The sequence below is a fragment of the Sinocyclocheilus anshuiensis genome, unplaced genomic scaffold, assembly GCF_001515605.1.
Source record: "Sinocyclocheilus anshuiensis isolate Anshui unplaced genomic scaffold, SAMN03320099.WGS_v1.1 scaffold2430, whole genome shotgun sequence".
In the NCBI taxonomy this organism is placed as follows: domain Eukaryota; kingdom Metazoa; phylum Chordata; class Actinopteri; order Cypriniformes; family Cyprinidae; genus Sinocyclocheilus; species Sinocyclocheilus anshuiensis.
This window is the reverse complement of record NW_015556097.1, coordinates 334,728-355,759: the sequence shown is the minus strand read 5'-3', so window position 1 is coordinate 355,759 and position 21,032 is coordinate 334,728. Positions and strand designations below refer to the sequence as shown.

At 40.2% G+C, this 21,032-nt stretch overlaps 1 protein-coding gene across 1 annotated transcript in view; it reads left to right on the top strand.

Moving 5' to 3' along the window:
• LOC107676208 (serine/threonine-protein kinase WNK2-like) overlaps positions 1-21,032 on the top strand; it is a 130,502-nt gene that overhangs the window by 19,780 nt on the left and 89,690 nt on the right. Inside the window, exons 6-9 of the mRNA XM_016470713.1 lie at positions 6,368-6,456; positions 8,573-8,792; positions 12,357-12,594; positions 17,741-17,847. Of these exons, the coding sequence (XP_016326199.1) occupies positions 6,368-6,456; positions 8,573-8,792; positions 12,357-12,594; positions 17,741-17,847 (654 nt within the window). The remainder of the gene's footprint in view (positions 1-6,367; positions 6,457-8,572; positions 8,793-12,356; positions 12,595-17,740; positions 17,848-21,032) is intronic.

The following is a 21,032-nucleotide window of genomic DNA, read 5'->3' as shown; positions in this document are numbered from 1 at the left end:
TATCTGGGAAAAAAAAAAAAAAAAGAACATTATTTGAAAATGATTTTCCTTGAAACTAACTAGTAACATATCTGCCCTTGCCATTAGCCCTTGACAGGCTCAGACTACAGACTATGGTGGGCTATTTGAAACAGCAATACCAGGAAAGGTTACTCACTTTAATGCAAACACGTAACATTTAGGATGCTTTTGATATCAAGTTTTGCTGGTTAGATTTGTCCTTGACAGGGTACTGTTATGGTGCGACAGGAACGAGAGACGTGCGGACCCATTTGCAAAGCTTTATTTCAAAGACGTGGTCAAAACAGGCGAGGGTCAGACAATGGCCCTCAGTTATATAGTGGGCAAGACACAAGAGTAGTCCAGTGAACGGGCGAGGTCGATCTCCGGCGAAACAATGTCCAAACTGGGTAATCCACAGGGTTAATCCGAAACACAGGCTTTGGTCCAGGCGAGGGGTAATCAGTATCCGAACAGGGCGAGATGAGAGCGGTAATCCAGGATACACAGGCAAGAATCAGAACACGAGAAAACAGGCAAGGCAAGACTATGACTAGACTATGGAAACTAGAACTATAAACTTTGACAGGGAACTGGCTCCGTAATGTAGCTATCACTAGGTGAGCAATATACGCTAAAGTTTGAGAAGTTTGAGAAGGATCTGAGTGGGTGTAATATAGTGTGTGTGATTGGTTACAGCTGTGTGCAATCAGTGCAATGGATGATGGGAAATGTAGTCCAGAGTGACATGCAACAGTCTGTGTAATGTGAAAATCAATATAATGGGAGGGCGACCTCTGGTGGTAAGTAGATGGAAGTCCATGGACAGGATTCGTGACAGGTACAAGATGACCTACAATATAAAACATGACATTTCAGAAATTGTTTTGTTCAAAAGAAATAATAGTAAATTAAATACTAGGAAATGAATATAAAATAAGAAATATACAAAGACAGTTTACTACAGAAAACTACAGTTCAGTTCAATTAACAACAGCAAAATAAAATGCTCCAAGAACTGGTAACTTAAACAAGGTTCGTACAGACACTGCAAAATGAAATTCCAGGACTTTCAAGGACTTTTCAAGCACTACTCTTTCGGTTTTCAAGGACTAAAATCAGATCTCACTTATCACTTATCAAAAAATATTGTTATTGTCTTTCAAATTCTAATATATAAACTAATAAAACATATGGTACAAATAAAAGAATTCAATGACTGTGGCAACTTTAACATTTGAAAGGATACTATGGCAAAGTTATTGCTTTCATTATTCAAACTGATTTTTTTTTCACGAGTATATGATTGACCTGAAGAATGAAAGCTAGGCTATATCATACACTTGGAAAATTATGAGCTATATCACCGCTTATCGACACTAGGGGTGTGACAATAAACTTAGCTCACGAGATGAGACAAAATGCATATACTTATATTGGCTCAAATAAAGTATCAAGTATAAAGTAACTGTTAAATAAATAATGTAATATGCCTATATTATAACAAATACCTGCAGAGGGCGCCAACGGCCTGGTGATGTTTCATGTGATTCAACGAAGTTTAAATCCATTTAATTGCAATATTTGGCCATATGCAAAGTGAGAAACTTTTATTTTAATAAAATAAATCGCATATTTAGAAATATGTTGATGTATTCTGTGTTGGCATAGGTTTATAAATGACTTAAGTTACAAATTAAGTGAGAAAACACACAGTTTTCCCAGATGAACGTTAAGCAGCCCAAACTCAACGCATATGCAGAGGAAGAGTTTAGCCCCTTTCACACATACAGTCTTCACTGGTAAATTGCCATTAAGAGATCATGTGTGAACGGGACTAGGGCTGCAAGATAAATCGCATGCGATATTTAACGCGCAATATGCAAAGTGAGAAACTTTTATTTTGAAATCGCAATCTACAATAAATCGCATATTTAGAAATATGTTGATGTATTCTGTGTTGGCATAGGTTTATAAATGACTTAAGTTACAAATTAAGTGAGATAACACACAGTTTTCCCAGATGAACGTTAAGCAATCCAAACTCACCGCATATGCAGAGGAAGAGTTAAGCCCCTTTCACACATACATTCTTCACTGGTAAATTGCCGTTAAGAGATCATGTGTGAACAGGACCTTTTCAAAACTACAGGTAAATTTGTTCTGCCAATCATATCGTTCTTATGGCGATGATGTGATTACTCTGAGCTGTTTACAAAGCTCTGTTAATTATATAGAAAATAGCTTTTCTATATAAATATGGCTCTAGATGGAAATCTTTGACCATTGCGCCTCGCAGCTTTTTCAGAACGTGTCGCGCTCATCAGCTGCGACTCTGCATTTGGATACTATTATGCGCGTCTCATGTTTATAGGACCAAAAATGTCTGATTGGCTAGTAATGTTAGTTTGGTTGAGAGTGAAAGCTGTGTTCCTCTCATACATTGGTAGGCGAACTCATTAACTCGTGATATCAACAATTTTTTTTAATGTAGGAGGACTATCTTATTTTCACGCAGCTAAACGCCACACGCCGGAGATCCGGTACGGTGCCGGAGAACTTTAAGCCCTGTTAAATGTCGAGGGAAAAACACCAGTGTGAAGGGATGTGTTAACGATGTGAGTGAGTGCAGGTACATCTGCAGGAGAAATGGCTTGAAGGAAATGAGATGGAATAGGATCAAGTGGACAAGTAGTAGGATGATTGGAAAGGATGAGTTTAGAGACTTCTGCCTCAGAGAATGGAGAGAAGGATGTGAACGAGTGTATGTTTGCTGGTAAGATGTGTTTGACAGTTTGTGGTGTGGCAAATTGTGCACTGAGGTTTGTAATTTTATTAATGAAGAAAGTGGCAAAGTCGTCAGCTGTTAGAGTTGATGAAGGAGGGGAAGGAGGAGGACAAAGGAGGGAGGAAAATGTTTTAAAGAGCATGCAAGAGTTAGGCGAATTGTTAATTTTGTTGTGATAGTATGTCCTTTTAGCAGTGGAGACATTAGCAGAGAATGAAGAAAGGAGTGATTGATATACATTAATGTCAGTAGGATTTTGTGATTTGTGCCACACCCTTTCAGCAGCCCTGAGCTTAGAACGATGCTCACGGAGAACATCAGATAGCCAAGGGTCAGAAGAGGTGGTTCGGCCTGGCCTGGAAGACAAAGGGGCAGACAGTGTCATAACAAGACGTAAGAGTGGAGCAGAAAGTATCAGTAGCACGGTTAACATCAAGAGATGATAACTGTTTAGGGGAAGGAAGCGAAGATGAAACCATAGCAGATAGCCGGGAGGGTGAGAGAGAGCGTACGTTATGTCGAAAAGTGACATGTGTAGGGGTATGTGTTGTGTCAGGAACCATATTGAGGTTAAGAGTGAGGAGGAAGTGATCCGAGGTGTGCAGTGGAGTAACGACCACATGATCAGTGGAGCAGTGTCATGTGTAAATAAGGTCCAGTTGGTTGCCTGATTTGTGAGTAGCCATAGTTAACACTCGCTTGAGATCAAAAGAAGCAAGCAGAGTGTGGAAGTATCTAGGTGGATGTTGAAGTCTCCAAGCATAACTAGGGGAGTACCATCCTCAGGAAAGGCTGAGAGCAGCACAACTAATTCAGGCCATGAGGTTTAGTCTTGAATGACTTGTAATAGATGTAATGAAATCTGCTTTGTTTAAAGCAGACTGGCAATTCCATAGACCAATAGAAAAAGAAAGTAGTGTATTAGGAGACATAGGCAAATTGCGCAGGTTGTTAGGATTGCGCTGCCTACAGTGTGTGATGCATGGTTTGCGAGTGGTAGTGATAGTAGGGATCTGGAAACACATAGTAAGAATTGGTTATAAAAACTGAAAACAGAAGGGAAACAAGTAGTAGGAAACAGAATGATTCAAAAGTGATACTTATGTCCCTGCTCTGTGGAGTCGAACGGTAGAGTCGATGGTCTTTAAACTCTTCGGTCTTCACACGAGGGCTGCCGCGACCGCTGCCACGGTATACTAAGCTTTTTATATTCGTCTAACAAAACCCAAATTGAATTCAGCTGGACACACTTTCCTGTTTATCACAACAAATGGCCAAGCAAAGAGCACGACACTGACAAGGTACGCGATACAGTACGAGACCAAACGCGATTTCAGCACGTCTCCACACAGTAAACAAAACAATCGTTTCCTTGCAACGACAACTGCGCTAAACACTGAGACAAGAAATAAATACACTTACGAGCTGCTTTTAACTTCTGCTGATTGACTGCTTCTCTCAAATAGTATTTCTTTACACTGTTTTGCTGGCGCTTGAACACACTTTCCTGTTTATCACAACAAATGGCCAAGCAAAGCGCACGACACTGACAAGGTGTGCGATACAGTACGAGACCAAACGTGATTTCTGATAAGAAAATGATATGTATTTCAAATTCCATTTTTACAGACCAATTTGGAGTAGACATCACAGTTAGGTCACTTACAGCTGCGTGTTCATTGTGGTGGCAGAAAAACACTGGTAACAAGTGGAGGGAAATTGGTCAAATTTATGGAATAAGAAAAAAAATGATTTTTGTGCCTTTGGATGTCAGAATCGGAATGCAAATCATTTTTATAGAATACTGTCGTCAAAGACGCCATTTGAAGCTAAACGCAGACGTTTAAACGGACAGACTGGATGAAAACTGCTTAGATTACTCTACTTTTAAAGCATACATTTGATTTAAACAATAGGTCTTAAACAATAGGTTCATTGGGGACATATTGTATTAGCCCTACAGTTACAGCACAAAATACTATTTAAACATTACATTTTACATAACATTTACCTATTTTATCTCACAATTCTGACATTTTTTCTTGCATATGCAAGTTTATATCTCCTATTTCGGACTTTATGACTCGATTTAACTCAACGATAGCGAGTTTGTCAATTCTGAGGAAAATAAAGCCAGAAGTCAGGGATATAAAGTCATGATTCTGAGCACAGGGGAAAAGAGAGAATGACAAGCTGTTTTTCCTTATCAGAATTGTGAGATTAAAGTCAGAATTTTGAAATATAAACTCAAGTTTACCTTTTTTATTCTTTTATTCCATGGCTCCCATAGACTGCTATGTGAAAACTGTCATTTTCTGCCACCACATAGGCCCTGCCCACAAAAAATCCTCACCACTGTTTGCAAACACCGAACTGGTCTACAGCAGTGGTTCTCATATTCAAACACACTTTTTTACAGCTTGATTTGTTTTATGTCAGTGTATGTAGTCTTGGGGCCATCTGGTTGAGAATCATTGATCTAGACTTTTCAGATAGTCAGTCATTAAATTATATTTATATGTTCTGTGTGTGATTTATCTTGAAGTATTAAAAGTGTTGGCTTAATAGCTTTAGAGCCAGGCCTAATGAAATTGTGTGTGTGTGTAGATGGGTATTGATTTGAGTAGCTAACCCGATCAGTGTCTTGCGTTGTCTCTGTTTCTCTCCGAGTGAAGATCATTCATGTGTGTTTGATGGTCAGGGCTTCTGTATATCTCTCTGAAGCTGCGCTCAAGCTGCTGACTTCAGCAAATAATGCATATGAATATGCTTCATGGAGTTCAGATGACCATCGCCGTGATTTATTTCATTTTTACTGAAGGAGAAGAGCGAGTAGCATCAGTGATTTCTTTCAGTGCTGAGCAAGAGCAAGAGATGGAGCAAAGTCACTGTTTTATTGTTTAGTTGAGATGTCCTCTTTCTCAAGAACATATCCAGGTTATATTTCACCCCAAAATCAAAATATTTAAATTTCCTGTTTTGCTTTTGACATTGACAATTAAAGAGGTTCACCCCAAAATAAAAAAAATCAGTCATTTACTAGTTTCTGTTTTCCTGCAGAGCACAAAATAACATTTTCTGTACCATGATATGTAATAATGACCAAAAACATAAATAGAACCATTAAAAACTTGTGCATTACATTCTGAAGTTGTATGAAAGCTTTGTGTGACAATCTGACTGAAATTTGATTTATCCGTTGAAAATCAGTGAACTGTTAACATGAGAAGTCATCAAGTCAGTAAATTGGAAAACTGCTTTGTGAACAAATTTAGTCTGATTTTTTAACCAGAATTCAGCTCTAGGGATGTCACGATAAAAAAATAGCAATAATACATAAACATTAACTCTTTTATTTAAAATTACAAAAACACAACATTAGTGGCACTTGGCCTTCAAATAACGCAAATAACGCAAGCAAAACTCAGGTTTTGAGCCACAGCTCACTGGAGAGAAAGATTACCAGTGAATAACAACATCAGTTTTTGGTCTGTTAGTCACAAATGCATGCAAATGAGCAAAATGTGCTGGTCCTCTACAGTTACTGCTGCTTAATATCTCTCTATCTCTCTCTCTCAGGGGGTGAAGCCTGCCAGTTATAATAAAGTGATGGATCCTGAGGTCAAAGAGATCATTGGCGAGTGTATTTGTCAGAATAAAGAGGAGCGGTGAGTATCGAGAGCCCAGAATAGTACAGACAGAGCTGATCTGCACTAGCTCACCCTCATGAGTACAGTCTCCACATGATGCATGAAAATACACTGCACACACACACCGAAGTGTTTCAAATGTTTATACTGATGCTTTCTGTTATCGAGTGCATTGCATTCAAAATCCATCTTGATGGCAGTGCATTATGGGTTTGTAGGCATACATGCGATTCTGCTTTAGAGTTTGGCCAGAGCAGGTATGGTTTTTTGTTGTTGGTAAATAATGAATTCGAACAAATAATAGAAAAAGTATTTGTTAGACACAGTAACTCCTTGTTTTTGCTGGATCACAGGTGATCTGGGTGACAGCACAGTGTTCTAGATAAACAACTAAAAGCCCAGTGCAATAGTAGTGAGTGTATGAAGTGATGGAGACAAAGTCGCAAAAAGTGGTGGGAACTGTTGCCAAAAAACAATGTCTGTCCACTAAAGAACTTCATGTTAGGTACCATTTGTTTTAATGAAATAGTATAATTTTGTCTATAATTAATATCATAAAATAATTTTGTCAATTATACAAGGCATATGCTATACTGTATGTTAACTATGGAAGGAACAGAATAACATTTTGAAATGGGATTTTCATGTAGTTCAGACAAATTTCCAGATTAATTCCCACGCACAGTTGGTTTTATCTGAATGCAGACACGAATAATTTTGCCATTGATCATGACTTTGCTACATTATAGCGTTGACTGCATTCATCAAATTCAGCTGTTCAACCCTGTTACCAAACTTATTGTAAGAAAAAAGAAACACTTATTTTATGGGATAAAAAGTTTGTCTGTAAATACAGAAGATTTATTCCCAAAGTAGCTCGTCGCAGCTGAGTGACTGGTTAACTCATTCTGCTTGTAATCTGTGCATTTATCTTTCAAATGTGATCATTTCATGTTTACTTCTGGAAAATAAATCACACAAGTGTTGGAAAGGGTTTTAAATGATTTAAATCATAATCGCACATATCCCAAATGCTGTTAATAGGGTTTCAAATTGCAAACAGAAGCTAAATACACTCATATAAAGCGCAGTAGTTTGACTGAGGCTGTTGTTCAGAATTTCCTGAAGGCATATCACCATTTGTGACCTGTGCTGGCAAAATGAGTCACAATGAGCAAATAAAAAAAAAATGTTCAGAAGACCTTCAAAATAATGTATGATTTGTCGGAATCGGACGAAAAATGACTGAGCTCCACCCGTTTGAATTCGATAGAGTCAGCAAACTCAATTCTGAGAAAAATCAAGTTTTCTGAAGGTTCCAAAGTGAATCAGCGAGCAATATTGCATCTTTTCCTCCACTTCCTTTCTTAAAAATACTATATTAATAATCACAATATAGCTATTTTTATTTTATCTTTGTTATTATAAATAAGAACCGATGCAAAAAAAGCAGAAGAACAAATATAAGAAAGAAACAAATAATGCATTACCTTTTCCATTTTACATCTAAACAAGCATTCAAGAAAAACAAATAATCAAATGTAAAATCCCCTTAGTGTGTTCATTACAAATAAATTGACTATTAAAACTACAAAAGCAGTGTCAACTGCAGCGAGTGATTCTTTTATGGTTAGATTAACATTAATGAGACAGATGGCCTATATAGTAAGTCCTACTGTAAAGCACATATCTAACATAATGTTACACATCAGACGTTTTTCCCCAGCAGTTCCCCAAACATTCGCTTAAGACATAACTGATTATGTTTGCGTGAAAACTTAAATACTGTAATAATCCTATGTATGTGTATATTTATCGGGATTGCGTGCTGAAGCAAGCAGAGAAAAGGTAGTCCTCTTAGAAAACGTACAATTAAAGATATTTTTAGATGTTTAATTACTATTTGAAACATTGGGATCGCTAGACGAGGGTTTAATGAACTAACTTTTGTGAAAACAGAATTTGACTGAAATCAATATTTTTCACCTTTTTTTTTGCCTGTAGCTCAAAATTAGACTGTGCATTCCCACTCGTTTTGGCAGCACAGCTCACAATTGCTGAAGAAGAAAACCGTTTATTTGAACGTTGTGCCCTCTTGCGTCCAGTAACCGCTCCGCCGATGCTCTTCCCACAGTTACTCCATCAAGGACCTGCTGAATCACGCGTTCTTCGCGGAGGACACCGGCGTGAGGGTGGAGCTGGCGGAGGAGGACGACGGCTTGAAGACGTGCATCGCGCTGAAGCTGTGGGTGGAGGATCCCCGCAAGCTGAAGGGCAAGTACAGGGATGGAGGAGCCATCGAGTTCAGCTTCGACCTGGAGAAGGAGGTCCCTGAAGCCGTGGCGCAGGAGATGGTGCGTGATCGAGCGGTCTAATGCACACCAAGCAGTGCCTGCTAAAAGACCAAAGAGAAATAATTAGCCTTTTTCACAAAAATCTGAAATTACGTCAGCACAGGGTAAAGTTAGTTACAGGTCTGCGCCTATTATATTAGTATGCCCTTTTCTCAAATAATGCTTCTTACCTTTTCTGTTTTGTTTGTTTTCCAAGTTGTTGTTATATAATCTACAAAGAAATAACATTTGACTTGTTTGTAACTTATATGGCCACTCTGACCGCTGACTCCTGAGATAATACGCTCAACATAGCACCGGATGGTTTCTATTCTCCACTCAGTCATTTCCCTCGAATCACCACATCATTTAAATTACTTAAAAATGACAACATTTATGTCCAGATGCCCATTTTTCCAAGAATACATGAAACAATTCTAACCAAATCCAATTAAAGCATATTAAACTCAACACAACAACGCAATCCGATTCAAGAAATGTGATCCGACATGTAGCTCATGTGTGGACAACAGTGGTTATAACAGGTTCACATGTCAGGATTTAGAGCCAGAACTGTTCATTTTAAAAATAACCTTTTAAATGAAGTAAACGAGATTTAACTGTGGTATGTGAACACCACAAAAACAAGTCTGATGTTGTCTTCCTGTTTCACTGGTATCTTATCTATGAAGACTGATCTAGAGATATTTCCCGTCTCTGTTGTGAAACACAGCTGAAAGCTCTATAATGGAATAATCTTCTGTCCAACATTGAATTATTCTGTTAGAGAGGTGGATTCCATTAACAATCATAACCTCTGACTGTGAGGACGTCTTCCATTTCCCATTTCATTCGGCCGCTGCCTTGACCGCACTTGAGTCCTGTGTTTTTAGTCGCACTAGTTGAGACTTCATGAAAACCACCCTCGCTTTCTCGGGAACTCTGGATCACCTGCTTCAGTTCTTATCAAACCGGTTTTAAAGTTTTAATACAGGACACACAGGCAGTCAAAGCCGCTTGAGCGCATTATATATATTCAAACACTTGCGCTTAAGGACAGTATGTGACCTCCTGGACCCGGTTCAGATTGGAAAATCCTTTTGCTGTGATCACATGTTATGTAATCTGAGCATAGTAATGTGTGGGAACGTTTGCTAAAGGGAAAATTAGTCTTTTATACTGATCGCTGCAAACAGCCCAAAAGTTCCCTTGTTTCACCCGCTTCGTTCACTAGACAGATATTGATCTTTCCATTTTTCCATTCTACACAAAACCCTTTATGGATGAATCTCACGAAAGCACAAAATTATTGTTGGCACTTTTTTTTTTTAATGACAATTAAGAAAATCTCCCCCACAATTCTCTGTTATGTGAGAAGATCTGCAGAGTGTTGTGCATCCAGTTTTTTTTTAAATACTTTTTTTGTTTGTATTTATTTCAATACATAATGTAGTGCAGTGAGAATTGCCAGAATGTAATATTTTGTAGACTGTATACTAATATAATATAATATAATATAATTTTTCTTGTTTTTGTTTATATTTCTACGTAGGTTTATTTACCTTTTTCCTAAATTAGAGACAGCAGCAACAATTGTTCTTGGTCTCATTAGTCATATTTGGCTGAATCTTTCTTCTGAATTAGGGATGGTAAGATTCACAGATTCGCATCTGTGCTTCAGCATAAAAATTAACCATGCGATGCATTGGTTAAAAAAGCGTGCATCGTATACAAGTTGGCATTTGTATCGCGATGCATCATTTCTAACATATTTGCATCTGTAAAAAACTATTTAAATATCATTATTAGTAGATGTGCTATACTTTTATTATTTAGAGAGTGACCAATAATTTGTGACCAATATTTTATGTAGATTGATTTCTCCTCTCTAAACTGTTTCTCAAGCGCGTTCTCTCATAGAAATCAAAGCAAACTCTCTGTACCATATTGAATTGCATAGCATCATGTTTTTTTCCATTGCATAATATTGCATTGAATCGTATTGTTGAATCAAATCGTAATGGGGTGAATCGTATCGCATTGCATCGGTAGCACATTGAATTATTCTGTTAGAGAGGTGGATTCCATTAACAATCATAACCTCTGACTGTGAGGACGTCTTCCATTTCCCATTTCATTCGGCCGCTGCCTTGACCGCACTTGAGTCCTGTGTTTTTAGTCGCACTAGTTGAGACTTCATGAAAACCACCCTCGCTTTCTCGGGAACTCTGGATCACCTGCTTCAGTTCTTATCAAACCGGTTTTAAAGTTTTAATACAGGACACACAGGCAGTCAAAGCCGCTTGAGCGCATTATATATATTCAAACACTTGCGCTTAAGGACAGTATGTGACCTCCTGGACCCGGTTCAGATTGGAAAATCCTTTTGCTGTGATCACATGTTATGTAATCTGAGCATAGTAATGTGTGGGAACGTTTGCTAAAGGGAAAATTAGTCTTTTATACTGATCGCTGCAAACAGCCCAAAAGTTCCCTTGTTTCACCCGCTTCGTTCACTAGACAGATATTGATCTTTCCATTTTTCCATTCTACACAAAACCCTTTATGGATGAATCTCACGAAAGCACAAAATTATTGTTGGCACTTTTTTTTTTTAATGACAATTAAGAAAATCTCCCCCACAATTCTCTGTTATGTGAGAAGATCTGCAGAGTGTTGTGCATCCAGTTTTTTTTTAAATACTTTTTTTGTTTGTATTTATTTCAATACATAATGTAGTGCAGTGAGAATTGCCAGAATGTAATATTTTGTAGACTGTATACTAATATAATATAATATAATATAATTTTTCTTGTTTTTGTTTATATTTCTACGTAGGTTTATTTACCTTTTTCCTAAATTAGAGACAGCAGCAACAATTGTTCTTGGTCTCATTAGTCATATTTGGCTGAATCTTTCTTCTGAATTAGGGATGGTAAGATTCACAGATTCGCATCTGTGCTTCAGCATAAAAATTAACCATGCGATGCATTGGTTAAAAAAGCGTGCATCGTATACAAGTTGGCATTTGTATCGCGATGCATCATTTCTAACATATTTGCATCTGTAAAAAACTATTTAAATATCATTATTAGTAGATGTGCTATACTTTTATTATTTAGAGAGTGACCAATAATTTGTGACCAATATTTTATGTAGATTGATTTCTCCTCTCTAAACTGTTTCTCAAGCGCGTTCTCTCATAGAAATCAAAGCAAACTCTCTGTACCATATTGAATTGCATAGCATCATGTTTTTTTCCATTGCATAATATTGCATTGAATCGTATTGTTGAATCAAATCGTAATGGGGTGAATCGTATCGCATTGCATCGGTAGCTGCTTCATATGTATCTTTAATGTATAGTATCGTTGGCTATGCATCAAGATGCATGTCGCATCAGCCTCAATTATGGAGATGCACATCTCTTTGTGTGCGTTGTGTCTAGTTTAAGCTTTCCTCCACAGACATTTTTCCTTTAATTCTGTGATCTGTGTTCCTCTGTTCCTAAAATAGAGCCCTGGCTTCTTTCTCTCTGCTCTAAAAATGCGTGTTCACACCAGCCCCCTCTCATCCTTCCATCAGGTTGAGTCTGGTTTCTTCCATGAGAGCGATGCAAAGATAGTGGGCAAGTCTCTCCGTGACCGAGTGGCTCTGATTAAGTGGCGCAGGGAGAGGACGGTGCCGAGGGCCTCACAGGCCGTACCGGGCGAGATGGGGCCCATCCTCTGTGAACCGCCCGGTCTGCTGGAGCCTGAAGAGCCGGAGGTGGATCAGCATGTCCACGTGTGTCCGCTCGGTGCCAGGACCACCTCCACCACATGTAAGCCTGCGTGTTTGTGAAGGTTTGGGGTTAAATAGAGTTCTACCCAGGTTTAAAAAAGTACACTTCCATAATGTACTTAAAGTGGTCTAATCATTTAATATACTACAAATTATTCTTTAGTACTTCTTAAGATAAACTAAGTGTACTCAACTGTGCTATTTTGAGACACCATGAATATAAACTAAAATGTGCTTCTAACATACTATCTGTATTTAAAAAAAAAAAAGTAGTGCACAAGTGTGCTAGTGTATGAAAGATGGGTTCAAGTGTACTACAAGTGGTAAATAAATAAATTTTTTAAATACAGAGATAGTATATTAAAAGTGCATTTTAGTTCATATTCATGGTGTCCCAAAATGGCACAGTTGAGTACACTTAGTGGATCTTAAGTTTATCTTAAGTACTAAAGAATCATTTTTAGTTGTCACAGAGGCGAACTCCGTGATTCCCTCTTCCGACCATCAGAGGGCTCCCTCACCCGAATATTGACTCTTACACTCTCACACTACATTTCCCATCAGCCCCGTATCTGGCACTGATCACCTAGCCCAGCTGTAGCCCATCAGCTGGCCTATATAAACAGTCTGTTCCTTCCAGCTCATTGCGAAGTCTTGTTTTACTGCGGTTTACATTTCTGAGCGTTTTTCTCTGTTTTGCCTGCCTGTTGTGACCCTGTCTGTACCTCGTTTATGATACTCTGCTACCTGCCTTCTGGATTATCCGCCTTGTCTCTGAGTTGTGATTCATTGCCACCTGCCCCGACTTCTAGCCTGTTTACTGACAACGATTGTGTTTACCCCCGTCACTGTGTTTGCTGGTATGTGACCATTGCCTGTTTGACCACGATTGTAATAAAGCCTGCTTATGGATCCCACTTCGAGTGACGCTTCGTTACAGAAGACTTCGCCAACTCACGATCCAGCGGCTATATCTCACCTGTCCTCAGCACTTTCTACCCAGGCTAGTCAGCTTGCGGCACATCAACACCAGTTGAATCGCCTCACATCTCTCACGGAGGAGTTAGTGAAAGCGCTCCAGAATCTCCATGTTTCTCCACCAGAGGCCGCCACAACACCATCTAACGCCGCCATTACACACACTGTGGAGATACCAGCTCAAGTGAGTCCTCGTCTAGCCTTCCCAGAAAAGTTTGACGGTGATCCAGCGAAATGTAAAGGATTTATACTTCAATGCTCACTGTTTGTGGATCAACAACCCACGCTGTATTCCACCGAGGCTGGTAAGATCGCATTTGTTTGTTCATTACTAACTGGCAAAGCGTTAGAGTGGATCACGGCGGTTGGTACCGCTTTCCCTTCATTTGTAATATTCTTGCAACGGTTCTGTGAAGTCTTTGATCACCCTAAAGAGGGCAAGAACGCTGGCGATCGCCTACTAGAACTCTCTCAGGGGAAAAGGACCGCGGCTGAATATGCTCTCACTTTTCGTACTCTCGCGGCTCAGACTTCATGGGTCGATGACACGCTTAAAGTACTGTTTAGAAGAGGATTAAGTCATGAACTACAGTCTGAGCTGGCCTGCCGTGACGAGGGGAGAGATTTGAATCAATTTATCGAGCTTGCCATCCAGATTGACAACTTCATCAGATCGCGAAGACCCAACACTCGTAGCACCTACCGAGTCCCTGTACCTGCTGCCACAGATGAAACTGAACCCATGCAAGTTAATTCTTACCACCTATCAGCGGAAGAGAGAAATCGTCGACTAACCCAACGTCTCTGTTTGTACTGTGGACAGTCGGGTCATCTACGAATCTCCTGTCCCTCACGGCCGCACTCTGAGTCTCAGGCATCGGTGAGTTTTCCTGTTGATGCACTTAATCCAGATCTGTGTGTTACGGTACCTATCACTATCACTGTAAATGGCCATCAAATCACTGCCAATGCCCTATTGGATTCTGGAGCGGCTGGAAACTTTATGTCTAGAGAATTCGCTCATCAAAATAATATCTCTCTAATCCGTTGCTCCTCTCCTTTGACAGTGGAAACGATAGATGGACGCCCACTGGGCTCAGGACGTGTTACATTCATAACACAGGAACTTCAGATGCGGACTGGTATTCTTCATTCAGAAAATATTCAATTCTACATCCTCCCCACACCTCACACGCCTGTCATCCTTGGTCTACCCTGGCTTCGCAGACACAATCCTCACATCTCATAGAAAGAAGGTCAGATCACCAGAAGGAATAATTCATGTTACCCCAAATGTCTTGCTAATGTCTCACCACTGTCTGTCCAGTCCATTACTGTATCAGAGGAGAAACCCCATGACCTCAACCTCCCTCCTGAATACACCGACCTGTCGGTGGCCTTCAGTAAAGTCAGAGCGTCTAAATTGCCACCTCATCATGTCTGCGACTGTGCCATCGACCTACTTCCAGGTACAACACCCCCTAAGGGTCGTATCTTTCCTCTATCCCAGCCTGAATCGGAAGCCATGAAGCAGTACATCGAGGAGGAGTTAACCAAGGGCTTCATACGGCCTTCGACGTCACCTGCGTCTGCTGGGTTCTTCTTCGTGCAGAAGAAGGATGGAGGTCTTCGGCCATGCATTGATTACCGAGGTTTGAATGAGATTACTGTTAAGTTTCGATACCCCCTACCTCTGGTCCCTGCAGCCCTGGAACAACTGAGAACTGCCAAATACTACACCAAGCTCGATCTTCGCAGTGCTTACAATCTTATCCGCATTAGAGAGGGGGACGAATGGAAGACAGCTTTCTCTACTAGTACGGGGCATTATGAATATTTGGTCATGCCCTTCGGCCTGGTCAACAGTCCGTCAGTCTTCCAAGCCTTCATGAATGACGTGTTCAGAGACATGCTCAACAAAATAGTCATTGTATACATTGATGATATTCTGATCTTTTCAGATACTCTTGAGGAACACATCCAACACGTCAGAGCTGTACTTAATCGACTCATCCACCACGAACTATATGCTAAAGCAGAGAAGTGTGAGTTTCACAGAACTTCCATTACATTCCTGGGGTACGTCATTAGTCCGGAAGGAGTCACCATGGATGAAAATAAGGTCAAGTCAATTCTCAGTTGGCCACAACCTTCCACCCTGAAAGAACTTCAATGCTTCCTTGGTTTCGCCAACTTTTACCGACGCTTCATTAGGAACTTTAGTTCTGTTGCTAACCCTTTAACGTCCATGGTTAAGAGGGGAACTAACCGCCTCAAGTGGTCCAGCACAGCCATTCAAGCTTTTGAACAGCTTAAGCAGCGATTTGTCACCGCCCCCATTCTACGTCATCCTGACCCCGAACTCCCCTTCGTCGTGGAAGTGGATGCTTCTAATACTGGCCTGGGTGCTGTTCTATCTCAAAGGCAAGGTTCACCTCCTAAACTATACCCATGTGCATTCTATTCCAGGAAATTAAGCATAGCAGAGAGGAATTATGACGTCGGAGATAAGGAACTCTTAGCCATGAAAGCAGATTTTGAAGAGCGGCGTCACTGGTTAGAGCGGTCTACACATCCATTCACAGTGTTTACAGATCATAAGAACCTGGAATACCTGAAAACCGCAAAAAGACTCAACCCCAGGCAAGCTCGCTGGTCACTATTCTTCACTCGTTTCAAGTTTGTAGTCACTTATCGTCCTGGATCCAAGAACACCAAAGCTGACGCTCTATCCAGACAGTATGAACCCGACCAATCTCCACAACTTCCTGAAACAGTTTTGTCCCCCGACCTCATTGTTGCTCCCGTCCAGTGGGATATCATTACTGAGCTTGAACAAGCCAACGCCCAGTCCGAAGTACCAGTTGAATGCCCCCCTAATAAGATATTTGTCCCTGAAATCCTCCGAAATCGAGTCCTAGAACATGTTGAGCCCCCGGCGTCGCCCGCCTCCTCGCACCAGGAGCCGCTCGCAGGGAGGGGGCTCTGTCACAGAGTCGAACTCCGTGATTCCCTCTTCCGACCATCAGAGGGCTCCCTCACCCGAATATTGACTCTTACACTCTCACACTACATTTCCCATCAGCCCCGTATCTGGCACTGATCACCTAGCCCAGCTGTAGCCCATCAGCTGGCCTATATAAACAGTCTGTGCCTTCCAGCTCATTGCGAAGTCTTGTTTTACTGCGGTTTACATTTCTGAGTGTTTTTCTCTGTTTTGCCTGCCTGTTGTGACCCTGTCTGTACCTCGTTTATGATACTCTGCTACCTGCCTTCTGGATTATCCGCCTTGTCTCTGAGTTGTGATTCATTGCCACCTGCCCCGACTTCTAGCCTGTTTACTGACAACGATTGTGTTTACCCCCCGTCACTGTGTTTGCTGGTATGTGACCATTGCCTGTTTGACCACGATTGTAATAAAGCCTGCTTATGGATCCCACTTCGAGTGACACTTCGTTACATTAGTACATTAAGTAAAAGATTAGTGCGTCAAAATAGAGCACTTTAAATATATTATGGAAGTGTACTTTTGGAGAATCTTCCATGTGATGATGTTTACCAAAGAAAGTAAGACATGTTATAATTAAATGCTTAATAACAAATGCTGATCCTTTATTGACACTTAATTACAGAAGTACACTAATGCATTTTTTCAAATATGAACCGTTATTAATAATAATTGAGCACCAATAATAATTTAGCGGCAAATCAGCATATTAGAATGATTTCTGAAGATCATGTGACACTAAATATTGGAGTAATGATGCTGAAAATTCAGCTTTGATCACATAAATAAATTATAATTTAACAGATATTCACATAGAAAACAGCTGTTTTAAATTGTAATAATAGTTCACTGTTTTTACTCTTTTTTTTAATAATAGTTCACTGTTTTTTCTCTTTTTTTTTTTTTTGTCAAATAAGTGCCTTGTTTAGCAGAAGAGGCTTCTTTAAAAAAACTTAACTATTCAAACCTACCTATGAAAAGGTTAAAAATATTCAAATATCGACTGTTGTTAAAAATTAAACATGAATCAAAGACTCCCTTGCAAACTCAGTTTTTGTAACAATCTCCAGTCATTTTACTAATTTTGTTACCATGTAAACTAAGGGACGAGTGACACTGATTCTGTCATAATGGTCAGATGTTTTGGTGGTGTTATGTCAAGAATATTCCTAGTACGTGTCTTCTCTCTGTGTCTCTCTAGCTGACAGTGGCATCGGTTTGACTGTGTACTCGGACTACCACAGCAGTGGTCTGCACAGTGTCATATACCAGTCTTTACAGGAATCTGTCTCCACAGCAAACCAGCAGGTCCGTATCACTCCCCATCACTGTCACTGGTGCACGTCAGAAACCACAGTGATATGTGAAGTTTGCATTCCCCTGTTAGTGTGTGAAGTTTGCGTACACATGCATAGCTTTTAAATGTAGACCATCATTTTATCACAGTGACACAATGTTTGCAGCTCTGTAACTGGACCTTGTTTTCACCTTGTCATCAACCACTTCATTTTTGCCTAGGGGTTTCATTATTTTCCTTATGTAGCATGCATGATAACACGGTCTGCGTTTCATTTCCTGTTGTCCGTTTGTCTGTTTTGTTAGTGGTGCTCACACTATTTGTGCTCCAGACATGAATAATTCCTCAAATCATGCAGCTTAGGGGTGGACGATATGACTAAAATATTCTATCACGATATAATAACTTCTATCAGTTATTTTTGCTTTAAATAAGGCCTTTATGATATTGGCATATTTGATACCATATACATTTTACACTTCTTGTCACCAGTGTTAATATCACAAAAAACGAATACAAAATAAATAAATAAATAAATAAAAAACTCAAGCCCACTGAAGACAAGTAATCAGTCAGCAATTAAATAAGAATAAGAAACTAATTACAAGCAATAGGACAAAAAAACTACAGTAGAACAAATAAATAAGAAATGCTACATACATTATACATATTACATATTCTTCACTGTGTAAATTAAATAGGTATTTCTCCCGGTAGTACATAACTTTTGGACCGGGTACACTCTATCATACGTTCGATGGCTCACGTACGTGGGTTCGTGTACCCTGCGCGCCGCCCCCCCAAAATTTTTTGGCTTCAGGGTCCCTGACCCCCCCACTATTTGTCCATTCGCCCATTGGAGCACTGGAATGACCCCTGGACCCCCGCTGACCACTGCTGACCACTTCCATGCCCCCCGGGCCACGCCCCCCCCAGGTCCCACGAATCCACTATTTGTCCATTTGCCCACTATGTTGACGGAATGACCCCTGGACCCCCGCTGACCGCTGCTGACCACTGCCACGCCCCCAGGTCCCACGAACCCACTATTTGTCCATTTGCCCACTATGTTGACGGAATGACCCCTGCGGACCCCCTTGGCCATGCCCCCCAGGTCCCACTAACCCACTATTTGTCCATTTGGCCATTATAGTGACGGAACGACCCCGGACCCCTGCGGGCCCCCTTGGCCACGCACCCCAGGTCCCACGAACCCACTATTTGTCCATTTGGCCATTATAATGACGGAACGACCCCGGACCCACGGGGACCCCTTGTCCACGCCCCCCCCACGTCCCACGAACCCACTATTTGTCAATTTGCCATTTAATGAATGGGATAGCTATGGCAGGTTAGTGGGATGATTGTCCACTAACCATTAAAGCGTTCCCATACAATGAATTGCAAGTGGGACATGTGTCCATTTGCCATTTAATGAATGGTATCACTATAATAGTTTAGTGGAATTAATGTCCACTAACCACTTAAAGCATTCCCATTCAATAAATTGCAAATGGGACAAGTGTCCATTTGGCATTTAATGAATGGGATAGCTATAGTAGTTTATTGTCCACTAACCTATTAAACCGATACCATTCAAATAAATGGGGAGCGGGATGTGTGTCCATTCGCAATTTATTGAATGGGATCGCTGTAATAGTCTAGTGGGATGATTGTCCACTAACCTATTAAACCAATCCCATTCAATAAATGGGTAGTGGGATGTGTGTCCATTTGCAATTTATTGAATGGGATCATTTGAATAGGTTAGCAGGATGAATGTCCACCAACCTATTAAACCGATCCCATTCAATAAATTGCAACTGGGATGTGTGTCCATTTGCAATTTATTGAATGGGATCGGTTTAATAGGTTAGTGGACAATCATCCCACTAACCTATTATAGCGATCCCATTCAATAAATTGCAAATGGACACACATCCCACTCCCCATTTATTGAATGGGATCGCTATAATAGGTTAGTGGGATGATTGTCCACTAACCTATTAAACCAATCCCATTCAATAAATTGGGACTGGGATGTGTGTCCATTTGCAATTTATTGAATGGGATCGCTATAATAGGTTAGTGGGATGATTGTCCACTAACCTATTAAACCGATCCCATTCAATAAATTGGGACTGGGATGTGTGTCATTTGCAATTTATTGAATGAGATCGCTATAATAGGTTAGTGGGATGATTGTCCACTAACCTATTAAACCGATCCCATTCAATAAATGGGGAGTGGGATGTGTGTCCATTTGCAATTTATTGAATGGGATCGCTATAATAGGTTAGTGGGATGATTGTCCACTAACCTATTAAACCGATCCCATTCAATAAATGGGGAGTGGGATGTGTGTCCATTTGCAATTTATTGAATGGGATCGCTATAATAGGTTAGTGGGATGATTGTCCACTAACCTATTAAACCGATCCCATTCAATAAATGGGGAGTGGGATGTGTGTCCATTTGCAATTTATTGAATGGGATCGCTATAATAGGTTAGTGGGATGATTGTCCACTAACCTATTAAACCGATCCCATTCAATAAATGGGGAGTGGGATGTGTGTCCATTTGCAATTTATTGAATGGGATCGCTATAATAGGTTAGTGGGATGATTGTCCACTAACCTATTAAACCGATCCCATTCAATAAATGGGGAGTGGGATGTGTGTCCATTTGCAATTTATTGAATGGGATCGCTATAATAGGTTAGTGGGATGATTGTCCACTAACCTATTAAACAGATCCCATTGAATAAATGGGGAGTGGGATTTGTGTCCATTTGCAATTTATTGAATGGGATCGCTATAATAGGTTAGTGGGATGATTGTCCACTAACCTATTAAACCGATCCCATTCAATAAATGGGGAGTGGGATGTGTGTCCATTTGCAATTTATTGAATGGGATCGCTATAATAGGTTAGTGGGATGATTGTCCACTAACCTATTAAACCGATCCCATTCAATAAATGGGGAGTGGGATGTGTGTCCATTTGCAATTTATTGAATGGGATCGCTATAATAGGTTAGTGGGATGATTGTCCACTAACCTATTAAACCGATCCCATTCAATAAATGGGGAGTGGGATGTGTGTCCATTTGCAATTTATTGAATGGGATCGCTATAATAGGCTAGTGGGATGATTGTCCACTAACCTATTAAACCAAACCCATTCAATAAATT